Here is a 20856-nt window from a genome sequence, read left to right on the forward strand (position 1 = left end):
CCTACTTATGACCACAATCCTGCCTTTGATTATGGCCACTCTGCAGTATAAATAATAGCCAGGTTTACCCCATAAACACAGCTAGTGTTAGCGCCTATAACTTAAAAGTCATGAAAACACAAACTCTGCAGTCCCAAAGGCTTCATGTGAGAATTGTAACACACCCACAACAACAAAATATGGCGCCCGACTGGATGCACCACAGAGCATAGACAAATAATTTTGTGCTAGACTGCTTTAGAAAATTAGCTCTTGCTGTAGGGCAAACAGGAGATTTTCAACAAATAACACTTAAGAAAAAAGAAAGTGGGTGGATTCTTATATTAAATTAATGAGGTTAGCAAAAGAGCACCAAAAACAGCATGGACATGTAATTAACTTGTAATGTAGACAATAAAAATGCAAATGTGTGAGTGCACGGGGGGGCGATGCAGAGGGTGAGAGTTTCAGGGATCGATCCTCTTTACTGTGAAGGTCAGGGTCCCACAGGGTATCGATCACATAGGATGTCAGACCTCTCCCTCAATGCTGTGAAATTAATTTACCTCACTCAGTAAAGAGTAAAATACCTGTGGTCTGTTTTTTCTACTGTATATACCCTAATTCTCATTCTCTACCTGACAGTCGACTGTTGACCTACTTAATTCTTAGTCGAGGACACCCCTAAACATCAGCTATTTGTGTTAGCATATTATATGTACATATCAGTTGAATCTAATAACAGTTTACGGTTTTTATTGCAAGGGCAAGGTTATACACCAAACACATTGTGCAAATCAAAGTATTTACATACTTAGTACACATTATCTCCCAGAAATCATAGAAACACAGTTGCAAATTGATCTATTGTTTAGAGTTGTAATTTGGATTCTGGATTTTAATAAACATTTTTTAATATTTGATTATGTTGAAGCCTAAATGGGGTGTTAAGTTAATATTGTTAAACTCTGTTATGTTATACTGTATTATATAATTTTTTTGGCCACCTGGGGGCAGCAGAACAAGCTGTAAAAACATTGAAAACATTGAAATATGCTAAGGTGTTAGCAAACATGCTTATTTACGGATCCAGCAGACACAGAGCAACATTACCATTCATTTTGAGTCGTTTGTTTCTGACCATATGATGAATATAAATCCAATATTCACTTTCCTTTTAGGTCTGTTCAGTCTCCACTTACACAAATGCTCCCATATGTTCACCGGCTAATCACTAACTTTGTCTGTCATTTGAAGCTAGGCAGGTATAGTGTTGTACAGGGGCTTTATCAGTGTTCCTTTAATTAAAAACTACTGCCTGCTGCAGCTGGAAATGAGGTTGATGAGAGCCGTAAGAGTGAACTAAAACAGTGAAGTTGCAGGTCATAAAACCAAAACAATGAGCTAAAAGATGGTAACTTAGACCATGTTTGCCATAAACGTTGCAACATTCTGCTTCAAAGATGATACTTCAACTATAGTTTTGTCTTCCTGTTTTGTGTCATAAAGCAATTTTCAGAAAATTGCAGTGTAGATTCTGGTGATTTGTGGCTGCCAATCCTCTCAGAAATGTTTATATACATTATGTTAATATCTCTAAGTGAATGTGGTCAGAGCTTTATAAAAGTATATATTATAAAGGTGCTGGTGAGTATAACCCAATTTTTTGTGTGCCTCTGCTAGACTTAATAGAAATTTAAAATTGTGGTTTGACTGCTGAATTATTATTATGGTTGGCAGCTATGACGGCTAAAGGAGCAACCTCATACTAATAAAGCACTTACTGGAATGAAAATGCCAAAATGAAATATCATATATTAGCCATCTGTCAGTAATGCAGTATAAACACATCAGTTTGTAGATTTTAAAGTGACTAAAACCGAAAACGTTAGCCAGTCCAGTCAAAAGAAGAACAGACAACCCTGAATTTCCACCTTTTGTTATCACAGTTTCTCTGGAAACATCCACCAGCTAATAGGGGATAAAAATGACTTTCAGCCATTTAGTGTGTCTGTCTCCATCTGAGTAGAGAATGGGATGGTGCAGCCTCGGGAATAATTCTGTCACAACAAACTCTCGTGCTACTTTTAATGTTTTGACATGAAATAGTGACAGCCATCCGGTCTGCCCATGCCTCACTTTTTCTGGTCATCATCTCCTACCCATTCCTGGCCTATTCTTTTTTTCTAATCTACAAAACACCTTCAGTGTGAGAGAGTGGGAGGTGGGAGCAGATAAGAGGTGGGGTGTTGTAATAGCAATGGATCCATTTTTATATGAAAGCCGACACTCACTACCGCATGGGAAGGGCAGCTTTCTGGAGGGAGGTAATGCTTTCTTCTGCTACCGCTGCTCCCTGAGGTGGGCAGAGTGTAAATTACATCCAGCTCACACTCTGCACAGTCAAGACCAGAGTTGGCTAACGCTTGCCTCCCACAATTCCCCTCCCTCCTCATCACCAGTTCGATCCTGAGAGATATTTCCATCTTGCTTGGGCACAAAGGGACGTATCAGAGAGGGAATAGCTTGCCTACATGTGGTGATGCCATCTTTCTTTTTCCAATTTCTCCTTTCTATCTGTCTGCATCATGTAGATGGAAGGAACACTCCAGCTGCAGCAGTGCATCCTCAACTTCATATGATTTGGGGAACTCCACAGCACTTTGCAGAAGGAAGAAGGGAAACAGGGTATGAAGGGAGGGCTGGTAATGCATATAGCAACCCTCCAGATCCACTTAAGTCAGATTGAAAGTGTCAGAACAGCTTGGATGGAAGGCAGAGCAGAGCACGGGAGAGAAATGGTTGGCAGACTGTGTTTCATGGCTTGTCAGGTCAGGATACATTATCCCCTGGCCATACTGTTTCTCATTAGCCCCCTGATGTGCTGTGAAGCCCTGCCTGCCTGCCATGCATGGCAGAGCCTCGAGTTGGGCTGAAGTGGCACCTTGTCCTAGCTTGGCACAAAGACAATGCTGGGATTAGACAGGTGGAAAGACAAGGAACTAAATATGGGGGAATAGCACTCGAAGGTCACTGGTTTCAAAACCGCAAAAGTTTTCTTGAGCAGAGCATGATCTCTACTCTGCCCCTAACAAACAAATTGGGTTAACAGGGGGAAGTAGAGTGATGTAATCTTTCTCAATATATTTTAATTTGTTTAGGCATGTCTGAATCTGTCAGGTCAGTATCATTACAGAGATACTGTCCTCATCAGAAAAACAACAGCCTATGAACTAGGCGTTGAGGTTCTCGACTTGTGTGGACAAAGTAAGAGAAAAGTAGCTGATGCTGTTAAAGGTATAGAACCGCAAAACCTCTCCGTGTGGAGGTCAGGGTGGATGATTGGGTTGTGCAAAGCCCCTGACTTTGATTTGTTGACACTGCGGTTTACAACCTCCTTCGTAACCAGCAGGTGATGTTGGCGTCTTTAAACAATAACCATGATTTTCCTCTAACCTTGTGGCATTAAACCAAAGCAGCTCAGAAAAATATAAAAAATTCATAAAAATATATTATATATTAAATATTTTTTGTAATGGTTTTAAAAGGCAGAAAGTATGTAATCTTGCTAACAGGGGCACCAGATCAGAAAACACTCATATTGGTTGTTTAGAACAAATGAAGAAGACTTGTTGCCAAATATCCCCTGGTTAAATTAGTTCGGTTTTATTTAACATCCTTAAAGGAACACGCCGACTTATTGGGACTTTAGCTTATTCACCGTATCCCCCAGAGTTAGATAAGTCCATACATACCCTTCTCATCTCCGTGCGTGTCGTAACTCTGTCTGACGCACCCATCGCTAGCCTAGTTAGCATAGATCCTGGAGGTAACCGGAGGCTAACGGAGATGAGAAGGGCATGTATGGACTTATCTAACTCTGGGGGTTACGGTGAATAAGCTAAAGTCCCAATAGGTCGCCGTGTTCCTTTAAGACTGAGAGCAAACACTATGATAAGTCGTTACAATCAAGATTGGATCATCGTCTCAAACTACTGACACTAAAAAATTCCACGTAAAATATTATGTCATATTTTGATGTGTAACTACGTTTCTTGTGACAGTAGCCTCAATAGACCACAATGCAATGCAGCTGTTAGACCTGCTGCATTTTCAGTTGCACATTAGCTATACTTTTTCCTCAAATTGCTATTATTGCTATTAAAACAATCACCAATTTAAATAACAAGAAAGTTTGTATGGATCAAGCAGAAGAAGATCTGGGTAGTTGACATGATCAGTACATACAGCTGAGAGAGAACCACAGAAACTCATCAACTGATCGTTTTATCAAAGGTGAATTTAAAGGAAGGTCTGAACAAGTCATAACTGGGAAGTGCACTACAAAACCATCACATCAAGGAATGCTTAACACAAAAAGTGTCATAATTAAAAACACAGACTTGCAGATTACCACTTTTTCATATGAGTTAACACTTATGAATGCATAAGCAGCAGAGCAGAAGGCGTGACATGGCTCACAGGGGAGAACGTGCAGGGAGAGAACGACAGCTAGTGTGGTCTTTGGGGCAGCCTGCACTGGTGCATACACAGATGGGTAGGAAGTAAAAAAGAAAATAAGACTCATACGCTGTGTTGTTGTAGTGCATGGGGAAGTTGTTCTACTACAGCATTTCCTTCTGTTTTCTACCAATAACCACTTTTTATATACATGCTCAAATTAAAGCAAAGAAGGAGGAAAAAGTGGGGAGAAGAGAAGAAATATCACCAGGAAATCAGTGATGAAACATAAACAAGAGTAACCGAAACTGGGGGAAAAAAGGAAAGGCAAAGTGAATGTGGAAATGTCATTGTTCCTTTAAGCTATTTTGTGACACAGAGGTGCATATATTGTTATGACAAGTAAAATCATGTTTAATTAACACGTTTTTTGCATTTTTTCCCCCCATTACTGTGAAGCACCTATCAGTGTCTTTTGGCAAATTGAGGCCAGGTGGCACCACAACGCCTCTGATTCATTACTCATGTCTGTATTCTTGGCTTGACTGGAGGAGATGGTGGCATCTGAAAAAACAAGTAGGAACGGCAATCGAAACTCTGTTACTTTACTCCATTCTAAGCCTCCCCAGCCGCGTCAATAAGACGCTGCAAAGAGACAAACGCAGAGCTGGTGAGCTAATCCAGGGATCACATTGTGAATCACAAATGCGTGTCCGCTCTCCTCCTCATCTCCACAGCTAGACGGAAATAGCCGGCTTTGGCACTGCCATAATTTTGCCTCTCTCTTTCTGCACTCCCTGTTCCTCCCTCCTCCCCTATCATTTCTAAGCGGGGGGGGGGCTGAAGTTATTGCATGTGACACTCGGAAGAGAAAAGGGGCGGAATTGCATAACCCCACAAAGCTGAATGCCATGAGAGCAGGGTAAGATGTATCTCCTGCTGCTTAATAATAGTGGAATTATTTAAAATAGAAGCAGCAGCAGCGGCGGAATATTTCTGAATCTATATTTAGATTGGGAGTGATGCGTCTCACCCTCACAGCTTTTCTGTGGGCTTCATAGGGGAGACATGGAAATGCATCAGGGTGGAGATCAATCTAGCGTGCTGCACAGAGCCAAGCAGAAAGATGCTGTTTCCACATGATCGGGCCGACATATTTTATCAAAATAACATTGGCCGTGTTCACAGTGACCATTTTAGCATAACAGTACAGAACAATCTAATAGAATAATCTAAACTCTAAATAAGGTAGGATTTATAGAGTAAGATACAAAGCAAAGTTCCCTTTGTACTACCTTTTTACAAGCAATCTATTTTTAGCATTCGGTGCCATCACTACACCAGCTGGACACAGGATTAGTATCTACTATTCTTCCATTCACTAACCAATAATCTGACTCACAGCTTGCTTTCACTCTGCAAATTTCAAACATTATTACTTTCCAGAACCTTGTCGCAGCAAATTGCATTGATTAGCCAGCTCTAAATCAGTTGGCTTTAATTACATTTACTCTGCACTGCTTCGCTAAGCATATAGCTCCACATGATTGCAACTAAATTGCAATTAACCAATACTCCCAAGCACCCAAGAGGAAGATAGATACATGTAAATCAATGGTGTGGGTGTTGGACAGAGTCTGGTCATCTGCAGGAATAATAAGGTACTTCAGAAGTTGGCAAACAACAACAACAACACTGTACATTCTTACAATTCTTTGGTACACCAAAGGAAGAAAGAGTCTCAGTCTTACATAAAGCCTTTTGTAGTTGATGGTCTTTTTTATCTCCTACTAGCGAAACCAAGAGGTCATACGGGGCCAAAGGAAACAATGAAACCAATGCCAAAAGTGAAAATCAAAAAATGCTGTTTTCATTGATTGTTTGCTCTATAATAGGACATCCACTAGCTTTGGCCAATAAATACTTGAAACTCGAAACTTTCTTTGCTTACACTTTGACATTTTACCACACACTGTTCTGCCTGCAAGACACTATCACAAACTACAACTTTTAAAGCCTGATAGTATTAAAGGTTTTAAGGGTATATATATATATATATAAACAGTGTAATAAATCCTTGAAAGCTTTATGCCCAAATTCATTGTTAGTAGGGCTGGACATTGTGACGCTATATATCGTCAACACGGTATGAAACTTCTATCGTATATATTTTTTAATTGCAATGTCAAGCAAATATTGTTAATAAAATGATCGTTGCATGTTATGTTTTTCTTAATAAAATTTGAAAAATGATGTACTTTTCATTTGTCAAGTATTTATTTCACATAATAATAGGCTTTACTTGGTTATTACAGACTATTTATTTATTGAATTACCAGAAAATGTGCTATATCGTGATATGTTATCGAGATGACCTATATCTGGATAGAAGATTTTGGTCATATTGCCTAGCCCTAATTGTAGGGGTCTAATGTTTAAAAAATAGTGGCTGGGTAGTTCAAAGATGATGTACTTAAGAATAAATACATACATATTCCTTTTAAGTGACCGGTTTCGTCAAAAAACTGGGTATAAAATGGCCAGAATATGAATTAAGGTCAAATAAAATTTAAAGGAACACGCCGACTTATTGGGACTTTAGCTTATTCGCCGTAACCCCCAGAGTAACACAAGTCGATACATACCCTTCTCGTGTCCGTGCGTGTTGTAACGCTGTCTGACGGTTCCACCGGTAGCTTAGCCTAGCACAGAACCTGCAGGTAACTGGTTCCAACTAGCCTACTGCTCCCAATAAGTGACAAAATAACGCTAACATGTTCCTATTTACATGTTGTGATTTGTAGAGTCACAGCGTGTACAAAAAACAACGTAACATGAGACACAACCATCTTCTAACCGTAAACAAACCGGGAACTATATTCTCAGAAAGGCTTGCTGCAGAGCAAATCACTCCGCCCAAGTAGCAGAAGTAGCAGAGCTTCGCCTTTCTGAGAATATAGTTACCTGCAGGTTCTGTGCTAGGCTAAGCTAGCGGTGGAACCGTCAGATAGCGTTACAACACGCACGGACACGAGAAGGGTATGTATCGACTTGTCTTACTCTGGGGGTTACGGAGAATAAGCTAAAGTCCCAATAAGTCGGCGGGTTCCTTTAATGTAGTTTATTCTGTGTGTGAAGGTCTGAATGAGCGCAGTCTGTATAAGGCAGCGTGAGTGGCTGGTCAACAGATGGTAGTGTTGACAGGCTGCTTGGTTCATTGGCCAGCTCTGTGTACAGTTAGCGGGGGGGGGGGGTCACCAACAAGCCCTGGGACGTTTGTCTCTGCCAGTCCCGTTTTATCACATGCACACCTTGGCTGTGAAAACCCTGCTTATCACAGCTCCATGTGGCTGTCAAAAAAACACACCAGGTATGATTTATGGACTGAGGTTTGCACTATCTGACCACGCAAACAATCCGTGCCGCTGCTGCAGATATGAAACGTTGTTCTGTTTGAGATGAATGAGCACCAGTTTGAACTGACTGTCAAACTGAATGGCCAACCTACAGTTAAGGAGAATATTTTTGCTTTCAGCTCAAAAGGAGCATGACATGAGGATTATCAGCAAACACGGCAAGAAATGAGCACATGCATAGGCATACTCACACACGCACACACGCACACACACACACACACACACACACACATACACACCTTGAGTGTCTCAGGCTTACCGGAAAGTAGAGAAGCAGAGCTCCACACAGGATGGCCTCCAGTAGGACTAGACCTGATGCTCTGATACTCTGCCAAAAAAGAAAGATACACCATTTATTAAAACTTGTTGGCGACATGTTGGCAACTTAAACTTGTTGGCGACATGTTGGCGACTTGGGGCTGCCGCAACAAGCTGCGAACACAACGCTGTCATACTACTATTTCCTTATGAAGTTGTTATTTTAACGTGTTAGCAAACAGTTGCTTATTTACACATCTAGCCGACATGGAGCAACATTAGAATTCATTTGGAGCTGTGATTATGGCCACCTGGCAAATTACTCATCTTTTAGCTCTGTGTTGGTCTCCAGCAACCCCTGAGGGAAATATTTGGCTCTTCAGCAGCTAAATTCTAAAAGTACTATATTTGCTAATGTTGCTATCTGCTGTTTAATGGAAAGCTAATGGAAAGCTAAAGATAAACATATTGATTACAGCAGCTTTAAAGGGGTGATTGAATGCAAAACCGATTTTACCTTGTCATAGTTGAATAATGATAGTTTAGTGGGTAACTAGGACTTTACTATGCAAATCTCACAATTTGAAACTGCCTCTGAAAACGGGCAAATCTCAACGAGCCGCCTAGTTGACGTCAACTCGGCGGCTCCTCCTCATTTGGCTCTAGTCTCTAGTCTTTGTCACGCCCAAACATTTACATAGGCTACACCACTGATCTGAGGTCAGCTTAGTCTTCTGAATAGGTCACGCAGATCTCAGAAATTGTATACATTGTTCATCTGCGATTTTACCACTAAATTCACTTCTGAGACTTTTTTAAGCGAGAAATCAACTATGTAGAGGTCAAATATGGGCCATTTTATGAAAATTGATGTCTAATTACAAATTTTGTCCGACTGTGTGTCGGAGTTCAGCGGCCGGTGCTGCCTGTGTTGCTGCCTCGCCGCCCGGCCTGCCTTCCTTCACAGACCCCGGCCTGCTGTGAGGTAGATGGAGCTCCGTCACGGCTGGCAGCCCACGGCACTCCATACCTGCGCAAAGTCACCGTTTTTTGGGTTAATGGACTACCAAAAGCCGCTGCCCTGACAGAGCTCCAGGGCCTGCAGCGCCCCTCTTCCTGCTAAATGGCCGGTGTGTGTGAGTGAGAGCGCGGTCAGCGAGCTTGTTACGCCAGCAATCTCTTACCACAGGTTCCAGTTAATCTTGTTAGTTAATGTGTGTAATTATAATGTGTTGAGTTATTTAAACAAACGATCGGGGAAATAAACGCCTCTTGTCCGCGAGTCTCATTGCTAGAGCCTGCGGCTGGATGGAGCTCTATCAATGAGAGCTAGCTAGCCTCCTCTTAGAATTCTTCTGAAATTCACAAAAATGCATTAAAATTGAAATCGGACACCATTGTTAGCTTTATAAGACCTTGGGGTAGATGTTACATAAGTGGCGTGACGAAATTCAAACCGTAAATATACTCTAATTACGCCGAAAATGAAGCTAACTAGCTGCGATCTGTACACATAGGATTGAAGGGACAGTCGCAGCTAACGAAACCCCTAATGTTCACAAAAATGCATTAAATTGAAATCGGACACCATTGTTAGCTTTATAAGACCTTGGGGTAGATGTTATATAAGTGGCGTGATGAAATTCAAACTGTAAATATACCCTAATTACGCTGAAAATGAAGCTAACTAGCCGCAATCTATACACATAGGATTGAAGGGACAGTAGCAGCTAACAAAACCCCTAATGTTCACAAAAATGCATTAAATTGAAATCGGACACAAGACCTTGGGGTAGATGTAATATAAGTGGCGTGACAAAATTCAAACTGTAAATATAGCTACTCTAGTTATGCCGGCAGCTGGCAGCCAGCCAGCTCTCCACGGAGCTCCACGGAGCCCCGAGTATTCCAGTAGTCCAGTACCCAGGGAAACGGTGACTTTCACTGAGTGTGGAGGTTGCCACTTTCTCGTCGGACTGTGTGGAGCTCCTAGCTAAAGTCTGACACGTCTTACTAAATTTGCAATTAGCCATACATTTTCGTAAAACGGCCCATATTTGAGCTTCATATAGTTGATTTCTCGCTTAAAAAAAGTCTCAGAAGTGAATTTAATAACGAAATAGCCCGACAAACAACGTATAACTTTGCAGTGTCTGAAATATGAGACCTGCTGTCTCGTCTCCGATGTGTTTCTATGTGGTTCGCTCAAACCAATCAGCGCGCAGCTCATCTAAATATTCATGAGCATACCATATTTGGAAGAAAAGCTCTTGTTCCAAATAGAGCCATATTCACAGGGTAGTTAAGGGCCTAATAAAATAGCTTTCGGGAAATTTTCAGCCCAACCAATGTTACATACCCTATTAGGAGACCTTAAGGAACAGTGTAAAATACCCTATATAATCACTTAATCACCCCTTTAATTTTAAATTTAAAGGAATGGTAGTCAAGTGTATATTCAAAACCTCTAAATTGTACTAGAATACTGTTTTTATTTTTTAACAAAATGGATACAGGGCTGTTCGGAATATAACTCTTAAAACGCCCCTCATATTGTAGCAGGTCTAATCAAGTCTAAAACAGCAGGTTATCATAATGTTCCAGGAGGATTTAAAAGGGGAATGGAGCTTTCTTCTTTGTTGGTTAAAAGAGAACAAAGAACAGTGAAAGCTCTCGCCTCAAGGACTTTTTATAGAAGGGTTCACCTTTTCATGCACTGTCTGTGCTCCGCTTGTGTAAGATATTTAACAAAATATTGTCCTCTAACTGACAAGATGCTTGAGGGAGCTTTCAAAGAGCAAAGTAAAAGTTTGCCACTTATTTAAGAATACATACAAAAGACAACACAAGACACTAGCCACAGCTTTGTAGACCAGATGAGTGTTTATCTCGTTTAAGATATATTCAAATATGCAACCCAAATTAACTAATTTGTTTATGAAAATTAACCGTTTTTGATCTATTGCAGAGTCTGTGGGGAGCTTTGAAACTAAGCTCTTAAACTTAGTTTGATAAGATTAAGTGGGATTACATTAATGGTGTTTAAATGCTGACAAAGCCCTGGAGTATCTCAAACTTTTATCTGCTTTATTAATGAGAGCAATCTTTTGTAGAACTCTGGTTGATAATGGCTGAGTCTTCAGGTATGTGGGAGATAGAGCAGCTAGATGTTCCCCAGTCAGTAATGTGGTGAATCTTCAGGCTAATCCTCGCACGTCTAATGCTCAAGACAAAGCCTTTCATTAAGCCAATTAATTGACAGTAGCAACTAGAGGCTCAGAGGATTTCAAGTTCGATCAAAAGTTTACTTTGGTAGAAAGTGAACTCAGTAGGCCTAAATAACACAACACAAGGCTTATACAGTGTTTACAGTCTCATTTCAAAGTAGTAATTGTACACATACAGTACATACCGAAGAAATTCTGTTATACTGCTCTATATTACAACTCATTAAACTTTTTGTATTGCAGGGTGAAATCGTGCATGTTTTGGTAAAAATTGCAGCAATTTGTTGGGAATAAGACTTAAATAGGTAGTAAAAACAGATGTCGAGAAAAAGTAAGAGAGAACACTCTCAAAGTTCATCCACTGAACATTTAACTCCACACTGTCCACTTTCTTTGACTGATTTCTGGGAAATGCATGCGCGGAAACAAGCAGAAAAAGCAAGGATCTCATCAATTGTCACTTTACTCTATATAATTCCAATAATCGGACAATTTTTGGTGATCTGGATAAATAAATCTACAATGTTAGCACCATACCACACCACTGAATCTAGAGCTTTTATGAATATCTAGTGCATGAGCTAAATCGGAATCTCCGCTTTGCATAGAGAAAGTTTGGTGTTTGTGAAATGGTTTCATCTTTTGATGATGAAGTGAAAATGTCATCCCCTTTCAAGGTGATGTAGAGAATATATTATTAACTAATGTGATTAAATAAGTGGGCGTCGTTGACACTGTCAGCCAGGTGCGAACCTACGAACCGTATCAATTATTTCTCAATTGGCACATTTCACAATAGAGATTTGATGAAAATATATGATATGAATTAAAGCCAGGACAGATTTAGTCTTTATATGCCCACATATTATCACTCAAACTGTGAAACATGAAGCTGTCAGTGGCCCAATGTATAAATCAGAGTAAATTCGCTTTAATGGTCTCATTTGCACACACTGGTCGCTGTCCAAGTTGCTGATGTTGAGTTGATCTGTGGTGCCTGAGCCGTTTGAAATTAGTTCAAAGCTTTATTGTGACCACCCACATACTGGTGTATTGAACCAGAGGGCTTTGATGACCATAAGACCCAGAAAACATCAAACATGCAACTGATGTGATGTTGTAATTGTGAATTGAATCTGTGGCTTATGTGCTGCTGACAGAACAAATTCCCTAAAAGCTGAATTATATTACTGTGTGGCATCTCAAAGATTTTAATAATGGAAAAAGAAAAAAGAAAACTTAAGCATCTCTGTAGCAATCTCAGTTTAGTCCCGGTAAAAATGCCAAGCTCATTAAATTGTAATACATGGATCAAACTCTGTGAGGGAATGTTTGTTATGAGCATGTAATGACACATACCTTATTCCTGCGAAAGTGGTAGATGAGCACCATGCTAACGAAGACAATCAGCAAGCAGAGGCACTGGAAGGAGAGCACGGCCATGCGAAGGGGGCCGTCCTCTCGTGCCACACAGGGGGTGTCGTCCTTGCAGTAGGCACAGCCCTGCTGGCATGGCAGGCAGTCACTGGAAGACCCCTCGTCCGCATTGGGACCGCTCTCTGCAGCGTTTCCCTTTCTCCCCATCCCTGTCAAAAAGATTGAGAAATAAAGGAGTTAACCATTGACCCAGTAATCTTTCTGTCATTGGCTTGATAACGCTTATCAACCTTCTGCAGATATCATTACTTTTGTGCTCCAAGACAGCGATTCCTAACCAGGGGTGTTATGGGGCAGCAGCCTCCCCAGTTCCTAGAGTGTGTTTTTCCTTTTCCCTTGTGGCCCTGTCTGTGCATGTAGGTCAAGGAGCTTGTCACTCAATCACCGGTGGCTCTGCCACTCATCAAGCGCAGCTGCTGCCAATCATCTACTCATCTCACCTGTACAAAAGTCCTGGTTGAACTCACCATTTTCGCCAGATCGTTCCATCTATCAGTGTGGTAACTTGGCCAGAAGATAGATTCCAGTCTAAGTTAAGTCTCTGGTCTGTTTGCTTCTAGTTTCGATGTTAATTGTTTGTCTGCTCAGACCCTGCTCCACTCTGCCTCAGACTTACTGCACTATCCATCTCAAGACACGTGGCCTGCACCACTAGTGTTTGCTCTGCTGCCTGCTCACCTCCGCTCTGTCCCTACCCTCCATTCCGATCTGGAGATTACCCTGCCACGGTTTGGCCCCTAAACCAGCTCTCTGAACTCATCTTTGGGCTCATCACTGCCTGCCTGCTCTCTGGACCTCAGTTTCGGTCTTGAAGCCATCCAGCTTCAGTTACTCTCCGCTGCACATTTAACCTTGAGTATTGACTTTTTACATTAAAGACACCTTTAAAGTAGCTGATGACAAAAACTGTCCAAGTTGTTAGTTAAAAGTAATAGACAAAATGTTAAAATCGTTAGCTAAAGGTAATGGATAAACAGTTGAATTGTGTACTAAAATAAATGGATAAGAGGTGAATTGTGTACTAAAATGAATGGATACGCAGCTGAAATGTTTTCTAAAAGTAATGGTTTGAAGGTTGAAATTGTAAGTCAATCTTTGAGAGCGCACAGGTATGGATTTGTAAGAGCAAAATTACATATGTGTGTGAGGAAGGACAGAATCGTGAGTGTAACAGATGATTTTAACATGCAGGAGTAATAGTGTGTCTGAATCCTTGTTGAAGTATATTGACGAAGTATCACAGTTTGTCATGCAGTTGTTATTTTTACACAAAGTTCATTTCGAATTTGTTCATGTTTCCATACATTTTTAAAATAGAACCAGGTTGTGTCAGAAAAACTATTATTTTCTTAAGTGTCCTTGATATTGAATTTTTTTTCCTCTGGATATGAGACCAGTATTAAAAGCTAAAGGAGATAAAGTGCTTCTATGACAGACTGAAGCATCCTGAGTATATATAAGCCTATCCCTCTCTGACCTTACAAAAGATTCATCGACATTGTGTCAACACAAGAAAGATGGATCTATATGTGTGAACATGAAAAGTCAACACTGCAGCACCTTGTTCAGTAACTGGCATATCATACAAGGCTGATAACTGCGGCTTTCTTGGAAAAAAGCACACAGAGACATGCCAGAACTTAAGACATTTTAATCCCGACAAGGGCAAGACGATGGACGATGGAGAGTCTAATGACCTAGCTGATTGGCTGAAACTATAAAAATCTATGTTTTTGATGCAAGATCTGGGTGAGAAAAAAAGCATTCAATAACTACCACTGAGGTTGAGGTATAAACCAGGCCCTAAAGCACTAACTGCTTCAAAAAGAGCAGCTCTGTTGTCAAATGTGGTCATACAAGACAGCAGTCAATGCTAAAGAAAACCAGGGTAAACTAAGGTAAAAACCAAACAGGGAAAGCAAGAAGCTAGTGGACTTGTTATTGGTTTGTATAGAAATCCCCCTGAGAGATGCCCGTATGGCTGAATAGATAACGAATAGTGGACTTATACAAAGCTTTTATGGAGGCTCTATTGGAAACAGCCATTGTCTCAGAGATTTGAAGGGATTTTGCCTTTAAAAAGAAACTGGCCTATTTTTCAAAGCTATGACTCTGCACATCATTGATCCCTTCAAAAGGGCTACTTATCTCCGTAGCAATGAGTCATATCCTTCAGCTCATTCTCGTTGGTTTGTTGCTCCCACGGTTTACAGACAGTCAGAGGAAACTTCAGCAACTTCTTCCATATATTTACATGCAAGATACACAAAGGAAGATCACTAGGAGACAAAGGGAAGTTAGTTGCACTGGCTTTATTTGCAAAGGAGTGTCAAGGATGTCCCCTTGTGGATTAACAGGCTTGTTATTGGCCCCATGGTGGGCCAGACTGCAGCAGTACGCCTCGCTAACAGGCTTGCCTCTCCTCTCTATTTTTGTGTTCTCACACACACACACACACACACACACACACACACACACACACACACACACACACACAGAGAGCGCTTTCATGCAGACTTGCACGCATGAACACGCAAATTTGTGTGCACAACAACACAAACAAGCAGAAGCAGACATAGATATCCAGCTCTCTGAGAAAGAAATTGTGGAGCATTTTTTGCTTTTCTGAGCATGAAGGGAAAACATCTTAGGGTAAAAAAATGGGTGCAAAAAGATGGTGAAGCAGGGAGGGAGGGAAATGGGTGAGAAAAAGGGGTACAATTGAGATAGACACAGAGGAACATGCTGTACGAGGTTTGTGTGGGATGAGACAGGAGGGAAAGTGGATCAAAATGAAAGTAGAGAGTGATGGAGGGCAGGTGAAAACCACTGGGGTTCTGTGTCTGCAAATGCCTTTTTTTAATTAACTCACAGCAGACAGAATAAAGTAAGTACAACTAAAAAGATATTTCCCATCTTGAACCTGATTAGCCTCCCCAGGTTACTTCATTTTTTAGACAGGGCAGAAACGTGCCTCTTTCATTGACATAGTTATAAAATGAAGATGTTATATAATGTGACAGGTAAAGGCGCTGACACACCAACCCGATTATCGGCCATCGGACAGTCTGGCGAGGTCAGTGAGGTCGAGAGTCTGTTCGGTGTGTTCCGTGCCGTTCGTCAGACAGAGAAGCCGTCGGCATCCATTTTGGCCGATTTGACATGTTGAAATCGGTGGGTGGGCAGTCGGACTCAATGACCAATCTGATTGGTGGAGTGCTACCCGGAAATGATGAGCAGGATGAGCGGGACAAACGCCTCTCAAAATCTGCAGAAAATCTTTTAAACTGACCTTTGTCGATCTGAAATGAAGACAGATTCAGCAACTGCATGGCCTATATCTCGCTTAAAATGTTTTCAGAAACACGTTTCGGTGAACTATTTTCGTAAAATACGAGATTGTATTCCGAATGAGCCACCATAATGGTCGGTTTTGAAAAAAAAGGCACTTTTTTGACTGCCTTTTCTGCTGACGGTCGGCCGTCGGGGTTGGTGTGTCAGAGCCTTTACATAATGTAAGGTGAACTTATGGTTCTTTTGCTAACAGCTGTTAGTAAAAGAACCATAAATAAACGTAAGCATGGAATCCACATAAATCCACATATATGCAACTTCAGAGCAAACTAATAAACTTAGCTCATCTGCTATATTTGTACTAAATGAGAACGAAAAGATCTGTCTCTTCCAAACACGCTGCTCTGTTTTTAACCTTTGCTGGCAAATTACTTAAAAGAAATGTAATATCCATAAAATGTTTTGATGAATTCATCTTAGGTTGTGCTGGACAAAGGACACAGAGCAGGGTGTCCAACCCTGTTCAACAGCTGATAATTAGAGGCAGTAACATTAGAAAAGAGTTTTTAGTTACTTTTTAGTTTAGTTTGTGACATTAACCCCTGGAACCCTAGGTTGTTTTATTTAATTTTTTATTTGACCAGTTTTCACTCCCTGTATTGGCTGAAACCAGTGTTATGATTGTAGGTCTTAGTTTGCCATGCACTAAGAAGCACCCGATGTTACATGATTTCCAAGTGTATTAATCGATTTGTTTAACCTTGATAGACTGAAAAGTGGTATCACTGCAAACAGTAAGTTCCACTGATATCAGCACTATGTTTACGGCAATTTGATTCTTGATGCACAATGCCTCAATCAAGTTGAAAGAGTTAATGCCCAGTCCATAACTTTGTTAACCTTACTCTCCTAAAAATCACTTTGGTACGTTGTAAGTGGAAACATCTACACAATAAATGGAAGACATTTACTGTACCATAACTGTGAAATATCATTAAAAAATATTTCTCCACTTTTCTTCTGACTTCTGCATTTTCTAGTCCAAACCTCTTCTGACCCCGAATTATAAAGCCATTATGTGATTTTAAATAACACTGTTTTGTATTATGTTTTCAAATGTATACAGGGAGGTCAAATTTAATTCTATAGAAATATTAAATAACCCAATGTGGGATCCCAACCCCAGAAGAGCAAAGTAGCTTCAACAAAAATAATTGAGACATTTCAGGTTGTTCCAAGGTTAGGGTTTTGGAATTTGCAACTCAAAACAAAAACAGTTTAACAAAATAATCTTAACTCAAGGTCCACAACTTTCATGCACAAAACAAAAAATAATCTAATTCTGTACCAACCAACACATAAGGTACCAACTATGCCTCCACCAAAAAGGATCAAGGTTAGAATGTTCTAATTGTAAACAGAACAAATTCTTCTGATGGGTTGCCCTTAAAGCGTAACTCTCGCCAAAATGCAACCTAGGGTCTTTTTGTGAATGTACCCGAGTCAAACTTTCGTTTAAAAGCATATTTAGGACGGAAGCGTCACTTTTAAGATTTACCGTATTCTCGTTTTTCGGTCAAATGGCCTTTTGAATGGGAGTGCTAGGGGCACTTTTATGCTAGCCTCAAAATAACTATTTTTAAAACACTAAGAAGGCTCGACACAACATGAAACTTTGCTCGAAGTATCACCAGGGGCTCTACAGCTTAACGAAAGCATTGAGAACATTGTTTGTGTACACAGAGTTTACTAAAAAGAAAGGTTTTAAGCAACTCACTGTAGCTGTTGTTCTTCCGGTCACCGTCTATCGAGCCAGTCAAAAATAGTCGAGGGAGGAGAGTAAAGATGGAAAGCTCCTAAAGCTTAGTTCCATATAAATGCACGGATAATTTGTTGTTTTGTCGTTAGTGAAACACAATATTGACCTTGTAGTTGAAAAAGGAGCCTCAGATAAGAATGATATTTCCTCCTATGGAGTCCGTTCATTCGCATTCGGAGATCGCCTATTTTGGACTGGGAAAATGGCGGATAGCATCAACAACAACTGCTAACATGAGTTGCTCAAAACCTTTCTTTTTAGTAAACTCTGGGTACGCAAACAATGTTGTCAATGCTTTTGTTAAGCTGTAGAGCCCCTGGTCATACTTCGAGCAAAGTTTCATGTTGTGTCGAGCCTTCTTAGTGTTTTAAAAATAGCTATTTTGAGGCTAGCATAAAAGTGTCCCTAGCACTCCCATTCAAAAGGCCATTTGACCGAAAAACGACAATACGGTAAATCTTAAAAGTGACGCTTCCATCCTAAATATGCTTTTAAACGAAAGTTTGACTCGGGTTCATTCACAAAAAGACCCTAGGTTGCATTTTGGTGAGAGTTACGCTTTAAAGATGCAGTAGGTAAGACTTATAAAACTAACTTTCTGTCATATTTGCTGAAACTGACCCTATCTTTGAGTAGAACTACTTGAAGCAGGTAATAAAAAAACTAAAATCCGGATCATCTGGCACCACCTACAGCCTGTAGTGCGATTTGCAAAAATCCACAGCTCCCTGTTCAGATGCACCAATCAGGGCCGGGGGGTGGGGGGAGGGGTGTCTAACTGCGTGTCAATCACTGTTCATGCACACGCATTCATTCTCCCTTGTGGGGGGAGGGGCTTAGGAGACTGTTTTGGGCTTTAGCAGAAAGGGGGGGAGGGACTGAGAAATTGTCGATGTTCAAATTCTTTGGCTAAAGCCTGGATCTTCACAATCCTACCTACAGCACCTTTAAAAAGTGACTACTGAAGTCACCTTTCAGGGACCAATCATTCTTATGAAGTATATATCTGAATAGGTGACTGTTTGTCACCGACTTACTTGTAAAGCTGTTGACAGCCACTCTGTTGGGGTGGTAGAATCCCTTCTTGCAGTGGCACGTGTACTTGTCCAAGACAAATCCATAACCCTGGATCGGCAAACACTGCGAAAAAACAAAAACATGTACATTAGCCACACAGAGAACAGAGAGAGTGGATGCAATTTGAACTTGACTTTCAATGATAATAAATTAGACATTTTAGTGAAAAGAATTTTAAACACGTCATCTTGTAATACACACTGATAAGGCACTACTATAAAAGCAATTAAAATATGTCAATAATAAACCAAAAGTAAAGCCTGTAGCTGGAAATCAGTGAAGAGAACTTGGGATCAAATGTCTTGTGGGAGGGACAAGGGTCTAATTATTTAAGTTGTGAGATTCCTCGCCACTCAATATTAAATTAGTGAAGCCACTTCTATTTGATTGAAAGTCTGATAGGAAACAGACTGCGGGCTGCTGAAAAAAAGACAAGGGGCGTCAGGGGGCATCCTTGGCAGACTTTGCCAAATTACAAGATATAATTAATATCTAAATTAAGAACAGACTTATTTGCTTGATTATATGAAAACCATTAATTCTATTTCTTGTGGGAATTAGATCTTCTCTTCTGCATAAACACATTTGGGTCATTGACATAAAGCGCTTTTTCTTTTCTTGCTCGCTCCCTAAAACTACATAACAGTTGGTTTTTCTAAGCAGAGATGATCATGACTTATGAGTCCCAAGAAACAACAAGGAGCCCAGAATAGCAACGGTACTTCAGCTGACACTTGACACGCTACGAAGTGTTTGTGACCTGACTGTGATATCTAGAGGCAAGGCCAGTGGAAGCGTCTAAATGAAGCATCAGTCATCGCGATGCTCTTCACAGCGGACTGGACTCTGCACGTCTTAAGAGGCAGCTATTTCTGACTGTCTCTCAAGGTCCTTGGTAAGGTCTGAATGCTGAGAAAGTAAGCCCTCAGTCAAAGCCTTGGAGAGGCAGGCCAGGGCTCAAAAGCACAAGGTAATTACCAGGTTATAATTCAGTGAACAAGTTCCTCAAACAAATTCCACTGAAGAGACCGGAGCATTTAAAATGGCACTACACTAAGGTGTTTAACACGGCTCGTCATTTCAGTGGTGACAGTTTTGAAAAGGGTCCTTTTGATCTTAAAACCGTAAACCTGTGTACAGTACTTTGCCACTCATTTAAACTTCAACAAGATATCACACAAGATATCACACTCACAAGACGTCTATTACAATATTTGCTAATTTCGCTTTTTATAACGGCAGAAAGAAAAGTAAACGAAAAGCTGTTGAACATAGTGGAGCATTTAGCAGCTAAAGAGAATGCTAAAGAGATTAGGCAACTGTTTGTCTGCTAACACATTGTCATATACACTTTGTATGAAGATCACACTGTACTGTATGTAAATGTTGTGTTCAACAGTTTAACTGTCTCCTACTTCTCTTTCGAATAAATGTGAAAAAGCGAGCCAACATGGCAACCACCAAGAATCTACCGAAAGCTAGCGAGCCTCATGTAGCCAAGCAATACATGGTTGAGATGTTGTGAGCAATCCATGCTTACGTTTTCTATGTTTTATTGTGTGTTTGTGTTTTTAAACCTGCAACAAATATGTATGTTAGTGTCTCTAAATGACAGCAAGACGTAACTTCACAGTGAACAGTCATATTAACCAACCTGGCCAGTCAAAGATTTTAAAGAGGCAAATCTGACATTGGTAAATCAGCCTCTCTGAGAATTACACGCTCACTCAATGCTTAGGAAACAGTTCAGATGACAACGGTTTGATTCAATGCATCCTGTTGGCAACAAGTGTACATTTTATTTGGGCAAATTGAAAAAAATCTACAGAATAGATGATCCACCAAATTGGTTTTGATTCAGGCTGCTGAGTTGTGTATCCCTTCATAA

General features: G+C 40.5%; 1 protein-coding gene across 1 annotated transcript in view; it reads right to left on the reverse strand.

Annotated features, from left to right (window-relative positions):
- The window catches only part of gpr158a (G protein-coupled receptor 158a), a 74476-nt gene that overhangs the window by 25681 nt on the left and 27939 nt on the right, over positions 1-20856 (reverse strand). Inside the window, exons 3-5 of the mRNA XM_078280894.1 lie at positions 18929-19031; positions 12701-12927; positions 8116-8184 (exon numbers count right to left, since the gene is read on the reverse strand). Coding sequence (XP_078137020.1) covers positions 8116-8184; positions 12701-12927; positions 18929-19031 — 399 coding nt within the window. The remainder of the gene's footprint in view (positions 1-8115; positions 8185-12700; positions 12928-18928; positions 19032-20856) is intronic.

The sequence above is a fragment of the Sander vitreus genome, chromosome 22 (genome assembly GCF_031162955.1).
Source record: "Sander vitreus isolate 19-12246 chromosome 22, sanVit1, whole genome shotgun sequence".
Lineage (NCBI taxonomy): Eukaryota > Metazoa > Chordata > Actinopteri > Perciformes > Percidae > Sander > Sander vitreus.